The sequence below is a fragment of the Ambystoma mexicanum genome, chromosome 2p (assembly GCF_040938575.1).
Source record: "Ambystoma mexicanum isolate Mex_15411 chromosome 2p, UKY_AmexF1_1, whole genome shotgun sequence".
In the NCBI taxonomy this organism is placed as follows: domain Eukaryota; kingdom Metazoa; phylum Chordata; class Amphibia; order Caudata; family Ambystomatidae; genus Ambystoma; species Ambystoma mexicanum.
The window spans coordinates 1,307,529,213-1,307,551,662 of record NC_090923.1 but is presented as its reverse complement, the minus strand read 5'-3'; the positions used below and the strand labels follow the sequence as shown (position 1 = coordinate 1,307,551,662).

The 22,450-nt window shown below is 42.9% G+C and overlaps 1 protein-coding gene across 3 annotated transcripts in view; it reads left to right on the top strand.

Annotated features, from left to right (window-relative positions):
• The window catches only part of TECPR1 (tectonin beta-propeller repeat containing 1), a 1,334,260-nt gene that overhangs the window by 455,971 nt on the left and 855,839 nt on the right, over positions 1-22,450 (top strand). For all 3 annotated transcript variants that reach the window (XM_069645650.1, XM_069645652.1, XM_069645651.1), the window contains exon 6: positions 19,616-19,790. In XM_069645650.1, the coding sequence (XP_069501751.1) occupies positions 19,616-19,790 (175 nt within the window). The remainder of the gene's footprint in view (positions 1-19,615; positions 19,791-22,450) is intronic.

Here is a 22,450-nt window from a genome sequence, read left to right as displayed (position 1 = left end):
GGGGTCTTCAGGGAGTGGGACACCGAATGGTGAGACGCAGTATCCCCTTCCTTGTTACACCTTTAGCCCATCCTACCAGGTCGAATATTTAGGAACTCTACACCTCTCCCACCCTTTACAACACAAACACTTTCTCACAGACAGCCCGCTATGCGGGAAAACAGACTAACACCCAAGCCGTATACCTGACGTGTCCCAATACAATGGGCAGGCGAGGTCAGGCAATTACTGACCATCACCCACACCTGACTTCCATTACACTTCCCCACACATATAAAAGGCGGAGCACGAGAGCACACTCTGAGCGAGGCAAAGCAGACGAGGAAACAGCAGTTTCGAGACGGTAGCTGAGCAAGAGAGGAAAGATGCCAAACCAACGTGGTGCGCAAAGAGGGAAATTCCTTTGATTTTTTCCGGCAAGGAACCATTACATTCTCGAGACCTTGAGAATAGAAAACGTAAGACCAGGAAACCAGGTTGAAGAATCCTGCATTGTGTGTTGAAGATACCCAGGGCCCTCCTCCATCAATAATGAATTACTGTCTTTGGCTCCAAGAAGAAAGCCACTTCAGTGAAATCAACACAGCCAGTGAGTTGGGGAGACCGATACAAGACTGGTCTGTGATGAAGCCAAGGTTACAAGCAGCAACATTGTAGGGGGAATACTGGAACGAAAATTGTTAAAACATGTATGATAAGAGACGCAAGTGAAGTTGAACTGCTGATGAGTGATTGAACTTTAAAGTAAGCTACAATACAATACAATACTTTTGACATAGTGGTCTAGCACTGCGTGGGTGCTCAATCGAAAATCTCTATAAGGTATCAAGCTGAGAAGTCACAAAAGTAGATACATTTGGTCTGAGCCCGGCAGAGGGAGACCAACCGAAAGAAAACAAATAAATGTGAATCGAAGTGGTCCAGCGACAGGTCAAACTAAATCCTGCGCATTGTCGAGTCCCGGGGTGAACAGTAAATCACCTGAGAAGTTGTATAAGTGAAAATCCTGAGAAGAAAGGAACTTTAATGTTTTGTCGTGTTGCATCAGGCCCTCTGGAATAAGAGACTTTGAATGGCAAAGAGACTTTGGCACAGAAGGCCCTGATGTTGAAGTCTTGAGAGTGTGCTAAACTTGAGTGTGCTGCCTTGTCCTGTGCTGAAAACTCGGGGCAGGGATGCCAACGGCTTGAATATCCTGACATATAATTTCTTGAACACTTGTCTTTTGCCTGACATTTTTCCCCATACTATTTGTATTTAGAAGTAAGGATTGGCAATAGGTATATTAGTATAGGCCCTTTAATTTTGGCAGACTCAACTAGCACCTCGTTATTATTATTTGATGGTCGTAGCTTGCTCCCATCGTTGGATTTAGGATTAGATTAGGTGTTTTTCAAATCCAATTAAAGTTCAATAAAGACCCTTGAACTGTGATCCCTTGTGTCTGTCTTACTGTTTGATACCATGCCTTCCTTATATATACAAAAAAGGTAGCAGGCGCCCCTCTCTAGAAAGAACATCGCATGATAACCTGTTCTGTGGGTTTTTCCCCACTTTGAGAGTCTGTAGCCATCGCTTTTTGCTCACAGTACTTTTCACAAAGGAGGAAATTCTATTTGCATATCAATCTTTATCCCGCCCAGAAGGGCAGTCCAGCACCGAAATGCCAGGCAAACCTCCTTTGAACAAGAGTACCAACAGCAAACCCAGACACGTGTTTCAGCCTTGTTGGGCCGCATCAGTGAGGTGGAGCTGTGCACAGAGAGCACAGTGAGCAAGGCGTCCACGTCTGGGTTCCCCCAGGTGACTTAGGGTAACCAGCCCCTTCCTTATGGTGTTAGAAATGGGATATAATTCAGTTGACACAAACTGAGAATCCATGCTGATAATCGTTGTACAATTTCAAGAGGTTTTGTTTTCCCAGCTTTACATGCCAACTGGTCAAAAAGATTTATTCTTCAAAACTCAGCTGTTATTAGATACTCTTCCACTTTCCCACTATAACATCCAACAGTAGGATCGAATAATCTTAAAAGGACGACCCACACACATCTTCATTAGACTCAGCTCTCTGAATCCACCGCTTCCGAACCTTTTCTTTTTTTATACCAAATCCACTTCAGTCCCTGGTCCATCAGGTCTAGCAATCAACCTATCTTGTTCTTCCCCTCCGTCTGAATCAGACTCTGAGAAATCAGACCACTTTGAACCCCTATCAGAAGGAGTCGAGACCTGTTTCTTTTCTGATTCAGAAATTACGACAGAGGGAACCCTTACCCGCAGCGGAAGACATGGCCTACCTGACAGCCATCATAGCCGAACTGGCCACCCATCAGATTCAGACCGAAGCTCGCCTTCAAGAGAATTTAGTGAAATTGGTTGAGTTACAGGCAAGACCCCCACTACCTCAAGGAATACTACAGCTAGACCAACAGGGCGAAGACCTAAGGAAATACTTTTTGAATTTCAAGCGATTACCCGAGCTGGGAAGGGAAGAAAATCTAAAAAAATGTTATTTAGGACCCCTGCTGAAAGGTGAGCTACAGACCACCTACCAACTACTTAACTTTGCCCTGGGGGCTACGTTTATATCCATAAAAGAGGGGCTTCTAAAAAGGGTAGGGCAAACTTGTAACTTCTATCGGCAAAAATGGGGCCATTAGACTCAACCCCAGGGAAACCCCCTTGAATTAGAAGAACAAATCAAAAATACAATCGCCCTATGGACTAACGACTAAACATTGGAAGAATTGGTAGAAAATATTACTCTCAAGCAATTTACCAATTATTTGCCACCCTTTTTTGCAAAAGGCAGTACTGCAGTTGAATTGACCCACCCTAATCATGGCTATTGAGACTGCCAATAACCACTCGGAGGCAGTCAAACACTTCCACTCTTTACATCAAAGTGAGGAGCGGAAGGATCACAAGCTCACTCACTGCTCTCAACCCCAGGTACTAGATAGAAGTGGAATCCTATAAATCCAAGCAATGGTTACCGAAAGAGAGAATGGAAGTTAAAAGAACTGACCCAAGGGTTAGAGAAGAAAGTAAAAGAGAAGAGCCAAAATGAATCAAACCCTCTCTTCCTATCTGATTTTCATGTAGAGAAACTGGCCATCTGGCCAGAAACTGTCCTAGAAAAAGGGAGGAGGAACCGATAGAAGTAGGCTGTCTAAGAGGAGAAGAGTGGGAAGAACCCGAAGAAGATCTAGAAACCTTTACTATATGTTTATGTCAATCCGCCGCTGACTTTACATATGAAAAGGCCATGTTAAATGGAAAACAAGTAAAGGCATTAATCGACTCCGGTAGCAAACAGACCGCTATAAGGGCTGATTTGGTTACAACAACAGACTTCGAAAATGCAACCCTAGTTAGAGTTACATGTGTCACAGGGATAACGAAATATAACCCAAAATACCTATGTACATTAACATTAGAGGAGAGTCATATTTGGTATCATCAGCCATCATTCATGGACTCCCTGAAGAAGTCATTGTGGGAAGGGACTTCCCTGCATTCTCCACTCTGTTGTAGGAGCTTCCAATAGGGAATTTGTACCCCAAAACCATTGCCACTCCAACTGTTACTTTCAAACCTCTCCCGTATGGGAGTGGATGGAGACGGAATCCCTTGAGCCTATCATTTACCAAAAACCTTGCACGAAATATGGAGAGCACCTAATCCCAGAGTCAATCCCTCAATGCCAGTTTATGGGATGCATTCAGGAGATAATGGCAACACCTCACCTGAGCAAACGAAAAGAAACTCATGCACTATGCAAGAGTCCTTGGATATATTTCCCATCTTGTTCCATCCAGGATCTTCAAATCGAAGAACCTAGGAAAGGGCCAAGTATATCCACCTTGCATAGGGGAAGGGCATATGAGAAACCAGAAGGTGTCTCACCCACTAGTCCCCCGGGATCTGTCATCCAGGTCGCCAGGACACGGCCATCGCTTTTGGATCCAGTTCCTGGTGGTGAACCAGTGCAGGAGGATCACCTGGGTGAGAGGTCTTCAGGGAGAGGGAGTGGGACACCGGAGGGTGAAACGTGGTATCCCCTTCCTGATGACACCTTTATCCCATCATACCAGGTTGGATATTTCTGAACTCTCCCCCCCAACCCCTTTTACAAAACAAACACTATCTCACAGACAGCCCGAGCCGTATATCTGACGTGTCCTAATACAATGGTCAGGCGAGGTCAGTCAATTACTGACCATCACCCAAACCTGACTTCTGTTACACTTCCCCACACGGATAAAAGGCGGAGCACGAGAGCACACTCTGATCGAGTCAAAACACACAAGAAACAGCAGTTTCGATATGGCAGCTGAGCAAGAGAGGAAAGACGGCAACACCAAAGGGGATCGCAAGGAGGGAAATTCCATTGACCTTTTCGATAAGGAACCGTTACTTTCGAGAGACCTCGAGAATAGAAAGCGTAAGACCAGGAAACCAGGCTGAAGATTCCTGCATTATGTGTCGGAGATACCCAGGGCCCTCCCGAGTCAATAATCAAGGCGGGGAGAATCACCAGCCACCATGGTACCTTTCTTGGCTCCAAGAAGAAAGCTGCTTCAGTGAAATCCTACACAGCCGGTGAGTTGGGGAGACTGATAGAAGAGCGGTCTGTGTTGAAGCCAAGGTTGCAAGGTGCAACATTGTATGGTGAGCGCTGGAACGAACATTGTTAAAAAGTGTATGAAAAGAGACGCAAGTGAAGTTGAACTGCTGATGAGTGATTGAACTTTAAAGTAAGCTACAATACTTTTGGCAGAGTGGTCCGGCACTACATGGGTGCTCGATTGAAGGTCTCTGTAAGGTATCCAGCTGAGAAGTGATGAAAGTAGTTACATTTGGTCTGAGCCTGGCAGAGGTAGACCAATTGAAATATAACAATTAAATGTGAATCGAAGTGGCCCTGCGACAGGTCAAGCTAAATCCTGCGCGCAGTCATAGGTTTTCTATCTTGATGAAGTAGAGAAAGTTTGAAAAAATACATTAATTCGGCTCGAGCCTAGAAGAGGGAGACCAATTGAAGGTTTTGTGTTAAAGTGAGTCTGAGCCCGGCGCAGGGGACCTGGGGTGAACGGTAAATCACCTGAGAAGTTGTATAAGTGAAAATCCTGAGAAGAAACAAACATTAATGTTTTGTTGTGTTCCATCAGGCCCTCTGGAATAAGAAAATTTGAATGGCAAAAAGACTTTGGCACCAGAAGGCCCTGATGTTGAATTCCTGAACTGCATTCTCGTGCTAGAGAAGCCAGAGAGTGTGCTAAGCTCGAGTATGCCGCCTTGTCCCGTGCTGAAACTGTGGGGAAAGGAAGCCAACGGCTTGAATATCCTGACATATCGTTTCTTGAACACTTTTCTTTTGCATGACATTGTTTCTCACACTATTTGTATTTAGAAGTAAGGATTTTCAATAGGGTTATTAGTATAGAGCCTTTTATTTTGACAGACTCGACTAGGACTCAGTTATTATTATTTGATGTTCGTAGTTTGCTTCCAAAGTTAGATTTAGGATTAGATTAGGTGTTTTTCAAACCCAATTGAATTTCAATAAACACCCTTGAACTGTGATCACTTGTGTCTGTTTTACTGTTTGATACCATGCCTTCCTTACAGGAGCCAGCAGGATTCCACTGCATCTCCCCTCTAGGTGGCTCCTCAGGCAGCAACTGGGTCAACCCTGTCCCTTGTGGCTCACCCAGCCATAAGGAAATGTCGGCAGTTGCTTCAACACACCACACCACACCATCCAATACTGTAGAGTCCTGAAGAGGCTGGCTATCTTGGAGTATATGTTAGCACGAATATCCGTAAATCATATGAGCATAATTATTTGAGAAACCTAAATCCCATGCTGACAGCTGGTGGTTGAAGATGCCATTATTGCTAATAGCTTGGATCGTGCTTATTAAGATGGTGGTTCTTCCCCCAATTCTTTTATTTATTCACTAATATTCCATTTTATTTGATGAAGGCATGTAAGCTACAGAGAATGTGTTGGGAAACTTTGATGAAACCAATGTTGTCCGGAGGTCTGGCAGTGCCCAGTATTGAATTATTTTACTGGGTCTCCTAGGCTTTATATAAATCGTATTGATTTACTGAATCCACATTCCGACTATGTGCATCCATAGAGTGTGCTCTGGCAGTGTCCAGTGACTTCTGTGCAGTGCTACTTGGCATTTGACCTGTTTCTAGACAAAAGTTGAGTGTTTCATCTTCCTTGGACGGCTTGAGAAGGTAATGGCCCAAAATGTCCCCCTCACAATCACGGCGGCCGAAAATGCTGACTTTTTCTTTTTTAAGCCCCCCCCTTACACCACATATATATGTGGGGGGTATATGATAAAATATTAATATGGAGGGATGTGGGGGTCTCCCCCCGCATATATATATATGTGGTGTAAAGGGGGTTTTTAAAACAAAAACGTCGGCATTTTCGGCCGTCGTTATTATGATGGTCCCAGTGATCACACAGATCCCTTGAGAAGAACTCACAGGTAAATGTATGTGGATGATCAGGATCTCTACACCCACATCCCTGTGTGTTGCCAGACCCCCAGCATACCTTTTAACTCATGAAGAGGACTGGGTTAAAGGTAATTGGAGATTTATTTTAGACTGCACTGTTCATGACCATAGAGCAATTCAAACAACAAGGGGGATCTTCTCTCCTAGAAGTCTTTTTGTACTTCAGTTTGCATTAAGTGCATTGTGGCTGAGTTTCCCTACTCAACCTAAAACATTTCCAGCGTGAACTTTGCATACAAATGAAGTGTGAGGGAAGGCTCCATTCTTTTATTTATGAATCCTTTGTCGCTTATGACATTAAACCTCTTTAGGAAATTAAGCAGGCTTGGGAGACAGACTTTGCAATACTATTATAGAAGAACCAGGGCAATACAGCTGCCAGAAAGAAATCTCTCTGCATTACCACCACAGATTATTAGTTTAGATTAATTTATAGGACCTACTATACGTTTCCACGTTTGCATAAAATCTTCCCACAGGAACCCAGACCACTGTCCAAGATGTAACTAACCAGCAGCAAATGTGCAACACCCAGTATGGCCATGTAGAGCAATGGAACCATTCTGTACTGGTGTATTTAGACAACTTGGGGCCATGCTGGGGGAAAGGATGTAATTCACCTGCTAACAGTCTAATAGATCTTAGCTCTGTGCAAAATGATAAATGCACACAGCAGACTGCGCTTTCGGAGGCAAATGCTGTTCCTCTCGGGAATAGGCTTCCAGGTAATACCCCTTGGCCCAGAATCCCAAGTCACATTGGTCCATTAACAACATTGGGACATTACTGCACCCCACTGAGTTACCTATGTTATGAACTTGGCTGCTTACGTGACTTCTTTTTTTTCTTTTCTTAATTTAAGATTGTTCTTAGTTTGACTGATTGTCCCTGTGAAAATTCGTCTATGATGTTTTATAATTGTTTTTTATGTTTTACGTGCAAAACGTTTATGCCTTAATGCCAAATAAAGTTATGAACGAGAATGAGTAAGGATGGCGGTGTTGTCAGTTGTTTTTGGTTTTCCTCAGAGCTTTCTTAAATCAGCCTTTTACTAGCCTGACACATACTTGCCATTGCATAGTTGAAGGGACCTGGCCAAAAATGTGCACAATTGCTAGGAGATACTGCATAACGTAATCAGGAGGAAGAGACATACTGTGATATGATTTCTCCATCCTCTAAGCCAAGAGACAAATGGTGCCTTCATTGTTATTTTACTGCAATGAGTATCAAATAGTAAAATTAAAGAAGTCTCAGAATATTCCTTTTGAAGTTGCTATCCCATATTGTAATATGACTGGTGTTGAGGTAAAGAATGGACTGCCTTTCCTATCGGTCTTTTCTTTAAACACATTATCATGCCTGAAATTCATCTTGTTCAAGGGTTTTCAACCTACTCTTTCCGTTTACCTCAATCACAGTGTATCACAAATTATGTAACACATGTGTTCTTGATTTATTGTAATGACTTAAATAAAGTTTTAAAAACAGCCTGATAGTCACAGGGCCCACCGCCATATTGGCTAAGAACAAAAGGAATGTCATGCCTGTCCTATGTTCAGATGACACAGAGCACAACAGGTGGTTCCACATCCACAGAAACACGACATCTTAACTTCTATGAAAGCACTAGAGCCAAAAAAGAAGTGCTGGGGGTACTTAAACCCCAAAACACTATTAGTGGTCCTATGAATCTTTGCCGCAAATATTCTGGCAAATGTTGCACTATTTTCTTATGGCAAAATGAAACCTCCCGCCCCTCCGTCCCATCCCCACCACTGACGCCCCTATATACATTATGGATGTAATGGTGTAAAGTGACTCCGCCGCTGTGACGTCGATAGTACACGCAGGATTAGCACATTGAAAAAGAAGGGGCTACCTCTGAGCAGATGTCACTCCAGTACAGCATGCTGCTTTATTAGACAGGCTTATCAAGGCACTACAACTCCGAGTAGCCATTGCAGTCGTTAAATGTGCAGCTCACACTAAAAAGACAGACTTGATCTCATGTGGTAATCAAGCAGCAGATGATGAAACCAAACGTGCTGCATGTTCAGAAAATATCATGTTATTTGATACACCTAATATAAATGAATAAAGGGTGGTGATGATGAGTGTGTCTGAAAACACCTGTGTATGAGCGCGATACAAATAAATCTCATATCATATTATCGCCACTTACCCTATGCATTTTGCCACAAAACAAATTGCAACAAAATCAGCGGGAATGCATTCAGCGAAAGCTGGCTAGAACCTCTTAGTGACTTTTTGATTGCCATTTGATGGAGGCGAAGGTGAGGTGGGAAAGACTCATAAACTGCAGTCCTTCGGAGACAGCTGGATTTGTTTAATATTTTTAAGTTCCTTCAGCATCGGTTCAGTTCCTTTTGCATTTCTGTTTGATAAAGACCCTGGAACCTTGAGTCCTCTGCTTTAAGTTGTTTACTGGTCCCTCATCCGTGACAGCTGATCATTGATGTCAAAGGTCTCTGAAAGATCTATTGGGATCAAGACACTTTACTCTCTTGTTGTACAAGAGCACCTCAAGGTCACCAAGAACAAAGACAAAGAATGGTTCTGCACCTCTTGTAGGGCAGAATTGAGCATTTGAAGAAGGTATGGTTTAAACACAGGGCAGTATTTTTGACAATAGTAATAAGGGAGGTAATAAGGCATGCTTTGTGGTGGGGGCAGGTTTTAAGTAAAACCATGTAGAAATGGGAAAAGATAACGAAGGAGAGAAGTAAAGCACATTTGGTGAGAAGGGGCCTGGTGTGGTTGGCAGATGGAGGCATCAGAGAAGGAAGTGTGTTGCCTCTAAGCAATCCTCCTGGCCTCATATAGTGCTGGTACAACTATTAGAGAAATAGCCCACACGTTCTTGGCAGCAGGAAGGAGAGGGACAGATGGGAGAGAGCTGGTTATGTAAAATAGAGGTCACAAATTATTTGAAAAAGCTCACTGGAAGAAGTGGTAGCTTCTAGGATTATCAATGAGCTTGTTTTGGGAACAAATTATGTGCATGTTCTCTCCACTCAAGATTCAATCTGAGAACTTTAATCATACTGCTCTCAATTAGGGTGGAGTCCCTTAGTGTAGAGAACATTTTGAAATGTGCCACTAAGGCACACATATACTGGGTGTCTTAGGGACCATTTCTGAGCTGTGGCAAAAACATGGAGTGGAAAGCCGACATTGTCCTCTATAGTTTCTAGCACCACTATACTGACGTGGGTGGAAGGGTTGGAGGTGAGCTGTCGTGCTTTTCAGCTGCAAAGCTCCATAGTTCTGCATTGGACAGTGATAGCAAAAACCCCCATCTGACAGTGTCTGAGTGCCTCTCAGGGGAGATGTGTGGGAGACTCTGTGGAAAGCCCAAACCCAGGAAGAGCTTAGACCCGGGTGGCAAAGAGCCAACATGTAGAGTTGATTTCTCTGCTGCATATTTTCTTGGCTCATACTCTGTCATTTACCTAATTAAAGATAACCCTTAACTACATCTGTAGTCTTGGCACACTTCTTGATCGCAGTCACCTCATGATAGGGGGTGCCAACAACTGATATCTAATCTGCCCATCTCCCTTTACATAAATGATTACTCTGTATGAAACGGATCAGGGACATCAGATCACCTGGGTCATTTTCCCAAATTTTCTGCTGTGCTTTTTTATGGGGGGAGGGGGGGCAAACCTGTTCCCCACCCCCACTAGCCTAAATATCAATATAAAAAGTATCCTGGCCTGCCCCCTCTAAAAAACAAAGTGAAAAATGCAGCAAACCTGCTGTTTCACCTAATGTATTAAAACAGCTGGGACCCTATCACTCTAAAAAATAGGGCCTAGTCACTAGTTTGTCCTCCGATAGTGATAAGGTGGCATCAAATGCGGTCTGCAGAGAGTGATAATTCCTCTGAGCTAGCACAGATTTGGGATCTAAAGGGAGCTCCTCTGTTTCTTCACGGTCAGGTACTTTCTCCCCTAAAGAGTCTGACCGATCCTGATCACTGCTTCTAGGGGATCTCTTGGGTGAATAAAAAGACCCAAACACAGCTTCACCCCTTTCTGTCACAACTAGGTCTTTGATTGTACATGGTGGTTGGAAAGGAACATCACAAATACAATGAGCTATGGGCTCGCCTGGACTATGAAGCTCTCTGATCTATGTTTAAACAGAAGCTCCCTTGCCACATCATGATGATCCCTGTCAATTACTCCTGCCCCAACATCTATTTTGTATTTCACTGCAAAGCTGTCTTTTGGAGCAGTCATGCCAGAGGTCCCCTTTGGTAGCTCAACTCTAAGGCCTGTGGAAAGTAGGGCCCGGCCCCATGATGGAATACCGACATTGTCCACACTGTGCAAATCCCTCCGTGCTGAGTCAAGGGAAGCCTTTGTAGGTACCTGGCCATTTTGGGGGTTCTGACTACCTTTACTGTTGTGACTGGATGCCTTGGGTAGATTCCACAGCAGCATTTGCGGATCCCACTTCTGACATCATCCCTCATATAGCCAAGCAGTGTTCACAAAGAGTCCAAACAGACATGTATGGGTAAAAACTGATTTTATTGAACACAAAAGGAAGACTCCTCTCTGGGGAGCCAAATCAAATGTAAAGTGTCAGGACAGTCTTTAGTCCACAGTTTCAGCAGTGAAAGGGCCTACTTATACATTTCATAAGATCTCTGCTATTCGTTATTCACAGTCTCTTGACGCTTCTCTCTCGCAATCCTCCAATTAGTCTCCTGGTGTTAGTGGGATGAAACCACTTCCTCTCTTCCTTGTAGGTCATTGGTAAACAATGCTGAATTACTCCCTTGAGTGTAAATACTGCTGGCAGGCTGCCAAATACCTGAAATTCCTAGATTTTCTATTAAAAGTAGTTCTGAAATAACAACAAGGAGGTACCTGGAAAATGTATCTTGAAGGCCAGTACTCTCCCTGCTACTGTTTATACAACCAACAAACAATCAACAGAAACTGCTCTCTGTGGTTGCAAAAACATGTATGATACTTTTTGTTAGCTCATACATTCTTCTTGATCTTTCTTTGTTGTTTCATTGATATCGTTATTGCATCTCATCTAGAAAGCATTCAGATTCACCCTGTGTAAAGACCATCAGAAATTGAAACATACTTAAAGCAAATTGCAACACAACATGACTTTTTGTGCTGCAGGGTGCACTGTTTTATAGAAACGTTAATCATTCAGTGTTTTTAAATAATAAATGTAGCCTCTACTTAATTCTTAAGGAGGCTGCCTCCCCTACATGTTTCAACCCTATTGCTGCTAGAGGGCCTTCATGAGGTTAACTAAGTGTTAACTTATATTTGAGGTGCATGTACATCCATGTCTCCAGTTAGAGAGATGGTCGACATCCACACCTATCGATGTCTAAATCAAGGCTGAGCAGGCAATAAATAAGCAGCCAAATGCTGAATGCTTTATGAAGTGAACGAGTGTCGGGGACTAGAACGTGATTTTTGCTTGCACGTACCTGTGCATAAGGATTCTCTTTCTTATTAGTGATACCCTTGTCCAAACATTCTGGCAGTACCTAGGTGACTCATTTTTGTGTATGAAGGGTTACATGCCTCTTTCACTGGGGCAATCTATGCTGTGAAACAAAAAGAGAATATTGTTCTTACATGTAAAACATCTATGTGTGTCTGACATAAAAGAGGCTAGGCTGACCTTGCATGGAGACTTGTTTGACATGCATCATAGGCAGACCCTTTTATTTATGTTATGTGCTTATCTTTAAATAAACAAACGTCTCAAGAGGAGTTTAGATTTCTAGCACATTTTGTCTCTTTTTAAAAATTTAAAATAGATATTCTGAAAATAAGGTTGAGGGGCTTTGGACGCACAATTTTGAGCTGTAATCTTACCCAGAGGAGCTTTTCTTCGTTAAGCACTGCACGTTGTTTTACTTTCACACGAGTTAGATGGCAAAATTGCCAAACTCCTCGGAGAAAGGCACAGCATATAAATATTTTTTCCCAACTGGAATTCAGTGCGACTATTCCCAGCTCGCTAATGCTTGCTGTAGGACCATGGCAGTCGTGTCTGTAGGCTACCAGGTTTTAGAAATCACTGATTGATGGGCACAATCATTTGGTTGGTGCTCCATAATAAATGTGCCATATTGTGGCTGGCATGGAAGGAGCTCTCTACTAAACTTACTCTGTAATGTGTGGCTCCCTTCCTTAGCGGCTCCAGCATTGGACGGTCCTAACATCATAGTAACTAGAATCCCTGCACTTTCTTTTGTATTAGATGTAATGAAGATATCAATGAATCTAAAAATAATTATCAAGAAGAATTGTATGAGCTAACAAATATCATACATGTTTTCTGAACAATGGAGACCAGTATGTGGTTATTTGTTTCATGGGTTAAAGAGCCTTGCCACTCCCTCAGACATACTCTGAATCCCCATTGGATGCCATCCTTGCAGTATGAATACCACTGTTGTAGATCTTGTAGCATTGCTATGTCTCTACCAATAGCTGCAGATACATGTGGAATTTCTCTTGCACTTTGAGGCAATGCCAACAGGGCTCAACTTCCCCAGTTTCCAAGGGTGACCTAAAAAAGGCCTGATTATCTTCCTTTCCTAGGGTCCTGAGTTCTTCCCTCTTCACTACCTCTCTACTCCATGGCTGAGCCTGCTTCTACTCAATGCCATGCCACATGCTGGTGCCACCTCGCAGCGTGAGTTTAACTCCTTCTGATGGGGTTTTGGCCCTGACCCCTTCCATTTGCTAAGCATACCTTCTTGTAGCTTCCCACTCTGGCCAGTCAGTACCTCACCAATCTCCTCCTTATGCTTTCCTCCTGCCACCTTGATCTGTCCTCCTTCTGATGTTTTCCACATATCACCTCCTGGTATCCTTCTTTAACTATCTCCTGATGTTTTCCTTCCACCTCTGGATGACTTTATCCTCATATTTCCATCTCCTGATGCTCTCCTTCTACCACCTCCTGATGTCTCTTCTCCCCCTCTTGTCTCCAGCTTCCCCTGCACCTCTCTGTCACTCTTTCAGATCTCCTCCCAGCCACCTTCTATAATTGTCCATTTGCTCTACCCTCCTACCACAAAGCTAAAACCTCCCATTCTTGCTATGACCTTTTATACTTTGATGACTCTACCACTTGTCCCTTTCTGGGAGGAAGAGTATGTAACTGTTTAAAATGATGGTTGCTGCCATACGATTGGTTACTATTTAATTACTTTTTGCCCCCAGGTGAACCTTTGTCACTGCTTGAGATTCGTATAGCAGAATGACTTTGACTTCAAAAAGCTTGTCTGCCATTTTGAATTCCATGTTTGTGTCCTTTCATGCATGTGCGTTGTTGACCGCAGACCTCATGCCCTTCATCCATGGACCTCATTGGAGCCATGTCAGTAGCAGGATCTACAGGCTTCCTGGAGTCTATATGGTTTCAAATGGACCACTTTTCCCTTTGGAGTGCCTTGCACGCTCCCTGGTTTCTCACAGAATACATCGGGGAATGTCATGACTAAATCTATTAAGTCTTCTTGTTGTTGACTACATAGCTCTTGGGGAACTAATTCCAAATTACCTATTTCCTCTGGTACCAAACAAGACAGTATTGTGGCAGTGGCTGCGGATGGATTTCCCTTCCACTCTTTTAAAAGATGTATCTGATAGAGGTGGGTCTTTTGTTTCCTGTAAGGTTGGGCTATTTTATACGTACAGGTCGCTGTTCACTTTAATATTTCATATGGCCCATGCCATTTTGAGACAAGTTTATTTTCAGAGGTAGGTAAGAGGACCTATTTATTGGCTATACAAAAATAAACCTTTTAGCCATTTAATCCATCATCTAAGAAATGCTTTCATAAAAATCCAATAGCCTCTAATCTCCAGTCTGGCTTCCCATCAGTCTGGGTCAATGATCATAAATTGAAAGCATCAATCTTCTACTAGGCCCATATTTACTGATCACTTCCGTCATGAGTTTCAGTATTAATTCCTTTGTTGCCGAGCAGGTCATTACAAGATATTTCAGTGACTCGATCGATGAGTCCACTTGACATAGTCTGCATGTTAATGTTCCACCTTCTAGTTTCCTTTGATCTCAGGATTTCCCTAGTAGGAAATAAATTAAGGTGTAATCTCCAAAATTGTGCCCTGAAAAACCATTTCGGAAAGAGTTGTAGATATTTCGGCAGACTGTTCAAACTTCTCGATTCTTGCAGTGGTTTTCAGTATAATTTGCATGCTTGCCTTTCGTCTTGCGTCTGTATCCAATCCTGCATGTATACTTTTTTTTTTCATCTTGTCAGGGTTTTGTAAGAGCGTTTGTTCTGTTTCTCCAAGGTCAAATATTACAGTCCTGCAGGCAGTTTCCCATTCTAAGAGTGAGCACTCTGTACTTTCTTTTAAGGCCTCGTTTAATACCACGAATCTACCTGTGGCTGATCTTCAATACATTTTCTAAAGAGCGAAATGGATTTCCAAGTGCTATGGCCTTTAGTGATGTTAGGCCCAATTCCATTCGTATTGCTTGCATTGGGATGTTCTTTGGCGGGCCAAGTACTTTCTTCCAGAAGATACCTTCGATTTTTGGCCAGTTCTCGGCCCCACAATTCAGGGAGGTCTCTGCTCCATAGGCTAAGATGGGCGTCACCTTCATCCGGTAAAAGGAGATCAGTGGAGTCCATGAGAATCTGCACAATCTTTTAAGAAGTATTCTGCCTTGACCAGCCAAACTCCTTGCTTTCCTTCTCAAGGACTCAATTCTTGGAGCATCACATCTGCTTGTATTTAAGCAAACTCCAAGGTAGGTAAACAATCTCACTACAGGTATTTTCGCTCCCATTAGGTACCATAACTTGGATTTAGCCATGCCTCGTCTCGTGGTTTCTCCAAAAGACATAATCCTAGATTTTGCAGGATTTATCAACAAGCCATTTGATAAAACATAAACTTGAAGGGCATCTAATTGCCTCTGAAGACCTACTGGCGTCTGGTCCACCAAAACTATGTCATCAGCGAAGAGCTATCGCCCTACCTACTTGGCTCCTATTTTTGGTGGAAAACATCTAGGGTCCATGAAAGCTTGTTCTATGTCCGATATAAACAGATTGAATAGCTCGGGCGCCAACGGACGCCCTTGTTTCAATTGTTTGTTTGTGAATATCGGATTTGATAAAGAACCCAAAGAGTTGATCCTTACTTTTAACATTGTATCGGAATAGAGATCTTTAATTGGTGCCAAAAGATGTTTAGGTAAGAGGACTAATACCTTTTATCCTATTGAAAAAGATCTTACGTTTACCTTTTTGTCATAGGTGCTTGGGCTTTTTCCATGTGGGTATAGACTAGATTTCGAACAAGTTTCATATGTTCTCGCACTCTGGTAGCTGTTTGATAGAGGGGAATAGGTGCCTCTTTTCGTTCTTCCCAGGTCTCCCAGAGCATGGCAATGACATCTCCTAGTTCTCTACCATAAAGTAGTTCGAAAGGAGAGAATCCAGTGGATGCCTGCAGGGTCTTTCTTACTGCAAATAGGGCGCATGGAATCTTGCTACCCCAATCCTTTCCGTCCTTGTCTAACAACTTTCTTAGGATCATCTTAAGTGTTTTGTTAAATCTTTCTACCAATCTGTCCGTTTGGGGGTGGCAAATTGAGGTTCTTAAGGTTGCAATATGGAGCAATGCTTTGACTTCACCCATGAGTTTGCTCATAAAATTGGATCCCTGATCCATTAGAATTTCCTTGGGAAAACCAACCCTGGAAAAATATGGCAATAGATGTTTTAAAATGTGTTGGGTTGTGTTGTTCCGCATGGGGAATGCTCTGGGTATCGGGTGGCGTAATGAACGATTACAAGGACATGCTTGTTACCCAGTCTAGAGTTTTCCAACGGTCCAATGATATCCATCCCAATCCAGGAGAAAGGGATTTCTATTATTGATAAAGGGTTCAGAGGGGCTGGTAAGGGAATATGCATACTGGTTTTATGACATATTTCATATGTCTGAATGAAGTTCTTTATATCAGCATGGATTCCTGGCCAGTAAAACTTCTCACTGATGTGCGCCTGGCTCTTAGATTGTCCTAAGTGTTCCCCTGTCAAATGAGAATGTGCAATTTCTAGCACAATCTTTCCATGGGTTTTAGGGATTACTAACTGAGTTTTACCTAGGACTTCTGTGGAGGTTTCTTTTTTGTACAGCAATCCTTGTCTTAGGAAGAAAAAAGGACTTCCTTTCTCTAATCGTTCCCCATCAGGAATCACCTGTAAGAAAGCCTCTGCGAGTGCTTGATCATTTCGCTGGGCGGAGGCTAGGTTGGGAAGGATGGTAGGTTCTTCTTCCATTTTTGTCTCCATGATAGATGGTTCATCAGCTTCTCCAAAGCCTAAGGTACCCATCTAAGTTTCTTCTGGTTCACTCTCTATAAAATGGGGAAATAGAGCCCTTTCAAGAATTCCCTGTGCAATTTTGTCCACACGATGTACTTCAAATGAAATGTCACCATGGTTCTGTAGGAGAACCTTTGTCTTCCCGGATGTCGAGATCTATGGCACCCGCTAACACATCCAGACCAAACTTCCATGCCAGGCCCGATTTATAAGCCAATCTTATATAACACCCAGGAGGGGGTATCAAGACTAAGTCTGTTGGAACCATTCCTCTTTTCCCTGGAGGGATAGTAGTTTCTCTGCTGCTACAGATATCAAAGCCTATGGATTCTTTTGTGGTGATAGAGGGATCTGAGGCTCTATGACTAAGCTTTTGGAATTTTAGGTTTCCCCAATTTGTCTCAATTGAGTCGCATCCCATTCCTGACACCATATGTAGGGAAGGCATGGTATCAAACAGTAAGTGATTACAGTTCAACGGTGTTTATTGATCTTCAATCGGGTTTGAAAAACACCCATCTAATGCTAAATCTAAGATGGGAGCAAGCTTCGACCATCAAATAATAATAACGCAGTCCTAGTGGTGTCTTGTCAAAATAAAAAAGCTTATACTAACAAACCTATTGCCAATCCTTACTTCTAAATAAAAATAGTGTGGGAAACAATGTTTTGCAAAAGAATAGTGTTCAAGAAATGATATGTCAGGATATTCAAGCTGTTGGACAAGGCGGTACACTCGAGCTTGGCACAGTCTCTGGCTTCTCTAGTACGAGGCTGCTGTTCAAATCTCAGTATCAGGGCCTTCTATGCCAAAGTCTCTTTGCCATTCAAAGTCTCTTACTTCAGAGGGCCTGATGCAACAAACAAATGTTAAAGTTCCTTTCTTCTCTGGAGTTTCACTTATACAACTTCTCGGGTGATTTACTGTTCCCCCTGGTTCCCCCTCTGCTGGGCTCAGACCCACTTTACCACCACACCTTCTTGGGTGATTTTAGCTTCACCCCGGGTCTCCCTCGGCCGGACTCAGACCCACTTTACCACAAAGCTTTCAGTTGATCTCCCTCTGCGGGGCTAGGACCAACTTCACATACTTTTCCAAACTTTCTCTATTCCATCAAAATCAAAGACTTTCGACTGTGTGCAGGATTGTGCTTGACCCGTCGCAGGACCACTTCGATTCACATTTATTTGTTCACTTTCAAATGATCTCCCTCCACCGGGCTTGGATCAAATTCATCTACTTTAGTCACTCCTCACCTGGATACTTTACAGAGACCTTCCATTGAGCACCCACACGGTGCCGGACCACTCTGTCAAACGTATTGTAATTTGCTTTAAAGTTCAATCACTCATCAGCAGTTCACTTCACTTGCGTCTCTTATCATATGCCTTTTAACAATGTTCATTCCAGCGCTCGCCATACAATGTTGTTGCTTGCAACTTTGGCTTCAACACAGCCCGGTCTTGTATCGGTCTCCCCATCTCACCGGCTGTGTTGCTTTCACTGAAGCAGCTTTGTTCTTAGAGCTAAGGACAGTACCACAGTGGCTGGATATTCTTTCTGCCTTGATTATTGACGGGGGAGGGCCCCAGGTACTTCTGACATACAATGCAGGATTCTTTAGCTTGATTTCCTGGTCTTACGCTTTCTGTTCACGAGATTTCGCGAAAGTAACCGTTCCTTGTCGAAAATGTCAAGGGAACTTCCCTCCCTGTGACCCCCTTCTGTTTCGCCGTCTTTCTCCTCTCATTAAACTGCCATCTTAGAACTGCTGTTTCCTCGTGTGCGTTGCCTCGCTCAGAGTGTGCTCTCATGCTGCACCTTTTATCCGTGTGGGGAAGTGTAATGGAAGTCAGGTGTAAGTGATTGTCGATAATTGCCTGACCTCGCCTGACCATAGTATTGGGACATGTCAGGTATACGGCTAGGGAGTTAGTCTGTTTTCCCTTAGAGCGGGCTGTCAGTGAGAAAGAGTTCATGTTGTAAAAGTGGGGGGTAAAACTCCTAAATATCCTACTGGGTAGGATGGGGTAAATGTGTTACAGGGAAGGGGATAACACATCTCACCATCCACTGTCCCAAACTCACCCTCCCCGCAGGCCCCTCACACAGGTGATCCTCCTGCACTGCCACTCCCCGAAAACCCCTCACCCAGGTGATCGACCCGCTCTGGTCCACCCACAGGAACTGGATTCAAAAGCGACAGCTGTGTCCTGGCCACATGGATGACAGATCCCTCGGGACTAACGGGTGAGACACCTTCTGGTTTCTCACATAAGCTAGGCACTTTTTTTTGGGATAGCTCTTACCCCAGATGTTTGTTATTTAGTGTGGCTGTTTAAACAAAAGTACTTGATTTTCTAAAAACAGAATACATATTTTACTTTTAAATATCTTCACATCACCACTATTCATTGATTTGCATCAAAACACTGTTCCACAATGCAGCACTTTCCCCAAATATTCTATGACTTGAGTTAGATTAGTAAAGTAGCCCAGTCCCAGAATATGTGGGGAATGTTTTTTTTTGGTGGCAGGAAAACAATATTGGTGTTCATTAATGTAATATTTTACCTTTTCAACTATGAGCCATTCTTTGGAGGTCTCTTTTGTTTTGGTTATGAAATTCCACTACAAAATGCTCTTTTAAAACCCTCTAGGTTTGGTATCGAGAAGATGTTTCCCACCAAAACCCTGAGGGCTCGTCCTGGTCAGAAATGGAGACGCATGGTGAAGTAGTACAGATCAGCTGTGGTCCATACGATCTTTTGTGGGCTTCTCTTTGGGAAGGAGAGGCCATTGTCAGAGAAGGGATTACACGAAACAACCCTAAAGGTAAGTGCTTTCCTGATACTGTTGTTTGGAAAATTGTACATAGTAATGTATTTGCCATTTAAAATGAGAATTTGAATATGCGATTGTGTTGCTGGGGAAGGTTAATGAGAAATGCAACTTTTCTCTCTTCCTTAAACTTAGGTCTGTACCCCTTCACTCCTCCCCCTAACATGTTTCTTCCTCTGGTTGCTTATAGATCCCCGGTGGCCAAACTACCTGCCCTCCCCATCTCTCGTTGTTGGCTCCCTTTTCCCTTGCATCTCTGCTTTCTTCCTCACTCTGTATTTTCCCCTATGACTGTAAAGCCCCCTGTTGCTTTCTGACACTGTCTGCCCTCAATAAATACCCTATTAATAATAATAATAATAATAATAATAATAATAATAATAATAATAATAATAACATTTGAAGCCCTAATCAGTCAGGCACTTTTCACCTTCAACTCTTCTTTCACTCGATCCCTGTAGTCTAGTAAGACCATTTTCCACCCAAGCACATTTTGAATCTGGTGTGGTAAGTCTGCATACAGGACTAGTCATCGATCAGTTTGGTTGGCACTGATTTTGAGAGGCTGTCTCCTTCAGGCCACAAGCTCAAACTCGAACTGTCAGAAATGGCCAAAATCTGACAGTATCTTGTGATTTGTCCAGTATTCTATGTGAAATTTGTCATTTCCCAAAATTAGTTTCTGCTGAGCTTAACACAAAAATCACAACTGCAAGTCGTACAAATGATCACTCTTGCATGCATTCTTGGCAGGGAACTCAAAGACTGACTGACCTCGAATCTAAACTACTAGAATGCCCTTCTGAGCAGGCTTGATGCACATTGGAGGGCAGTATTTTATAACTGCTGCTGATAGCTCAAGTAAATATTTATAGAGTTAAATGCAATGGTGTTTCGGTATTCAAGTAACATGAAAGCTTGCTTCCTACACATTGGGCAAATCCATCATTTCCAAATGATACACTCTAGCCAGATAGTGACCGCTAGAGAAGGCCCACTGCTTGTTGGAATGACATTGATGGACATGAGGGATGTGATATACACCTTCAACGTCTGACATTCCTTTCTGAGGCAAATACATCTGTCGTTGTAACATATCTTTATTCGGCTTAAAACCATAAAAGCATTTTAACATCACAATCATATAAAACATTTTAGCACCCTAATCCTTTAAATACATTTCTGTTTAGCACCCGACTCATTTCATATACCATGCAAATAGAGATGTTTAAAACTTAACATTTTTTAAAAGCATCATTATTTCACATTATAAATCATTGATGATAACATGATTTCCGATCAAACTCTAGTGTTGCAATTTTACTCTTTGTATCCAGGCTCTATGGAGGTACTTGGAGACAAAATAAACTGAGTTTAAGTCCACAGTACTTGTACAAAATGTAACTTCTGATTCAGCCTATCTCAGGTGGAATCGTAGCAGCAAGTAGTATTTCCTCAGTCTGCTGTACCCTGGACAGAATAAGAAAAAATGTTTTATAGATTCCTCCGGGTTCCCAGATACTTTACATTGTGCATCTGTTGTGTTTGACCATCTTGCTGTAAAAACTGCCACTTTCAGGGTATTAATATGCAGTTGAACAAATAGGGCTTGTGCATATGCGGGGGGGGCACACAATCCAAATATGGTTCAAAGCCATCTAATTGCTTGGAAAATATATGTAGGGCACCCGTTCTTAATTCAGTGTGCGCCCTCTTCATTTTCCTAATGGTGGCTACATGGCACTTTTTCTTAGCCAACATTTTTGAGCTAGGTGGTAGCCCGTCTGGGTTAGCCCATATGCTAATCAAGTACAGTTCCTCAGAGCACTTTCGAATGGACCTAAACCATAGGAGCGAGCCATAACCAGCAAGGTTCCGCAAGTTTGGAAGCACTTCTCGGTACTTTACTACTCCACAGTCTGAAACAATATTGTAGTGGCTTATTTACTTATACTTCACGGATGGGCTTTAAATCGCATTCCCAGCGCAAGCTGGTAATAGGGGCGCCCTTCGATTGCATGAGTATACTCTGTAAAAAATCGTTGTCAACTACATTTAATTCAGTTGTTTTGCAATGTCCCCACAGCTCAGCCCCGTATGAGGCAGCTGCCCAACTCTAGGCTTTGTACAATTTTAGTGCTGGGGAGATAGCACCCCTTCCATGCCTATTATAGAAACTGTGAATTCCACAGCTATACTTTTCCAGGGTTGTCGTGGACTTTGCAAGATGGGCCGTCCACGTAAGATTGTTCGAAAACCTGATCCCTAGGTAATCGTAGTGGCATAATTGCTCTAATTTATGCTCATCTACCAAAACCTGCAATTTGGTCTTTTTACGACTTTCCCGTTCAAATACAAACACCTTTGTTTTTTCCAGGTTGAGCGTCATTGAAAGCTCTTTACATTTCTTGATGAAAACCTTCAAATTATGCCTCCACCCCATCGGGGTGGTGGACAAAAGAACAGCTTCATCTGTTTAAGAAAATGCTATAAGTTTGTTGTTACCAAGCCTGGGGAAATCTAGACCGGAGACCAACAGTTCCTCTATTATAGCGTTAATATACAAACAGAAAAGGAGGGGGGCAACACACACCTCTGGCGGAACCCCTTTCTACAGCAAAGGAATCTATGATCTCACCGTCTAACCCCCATCT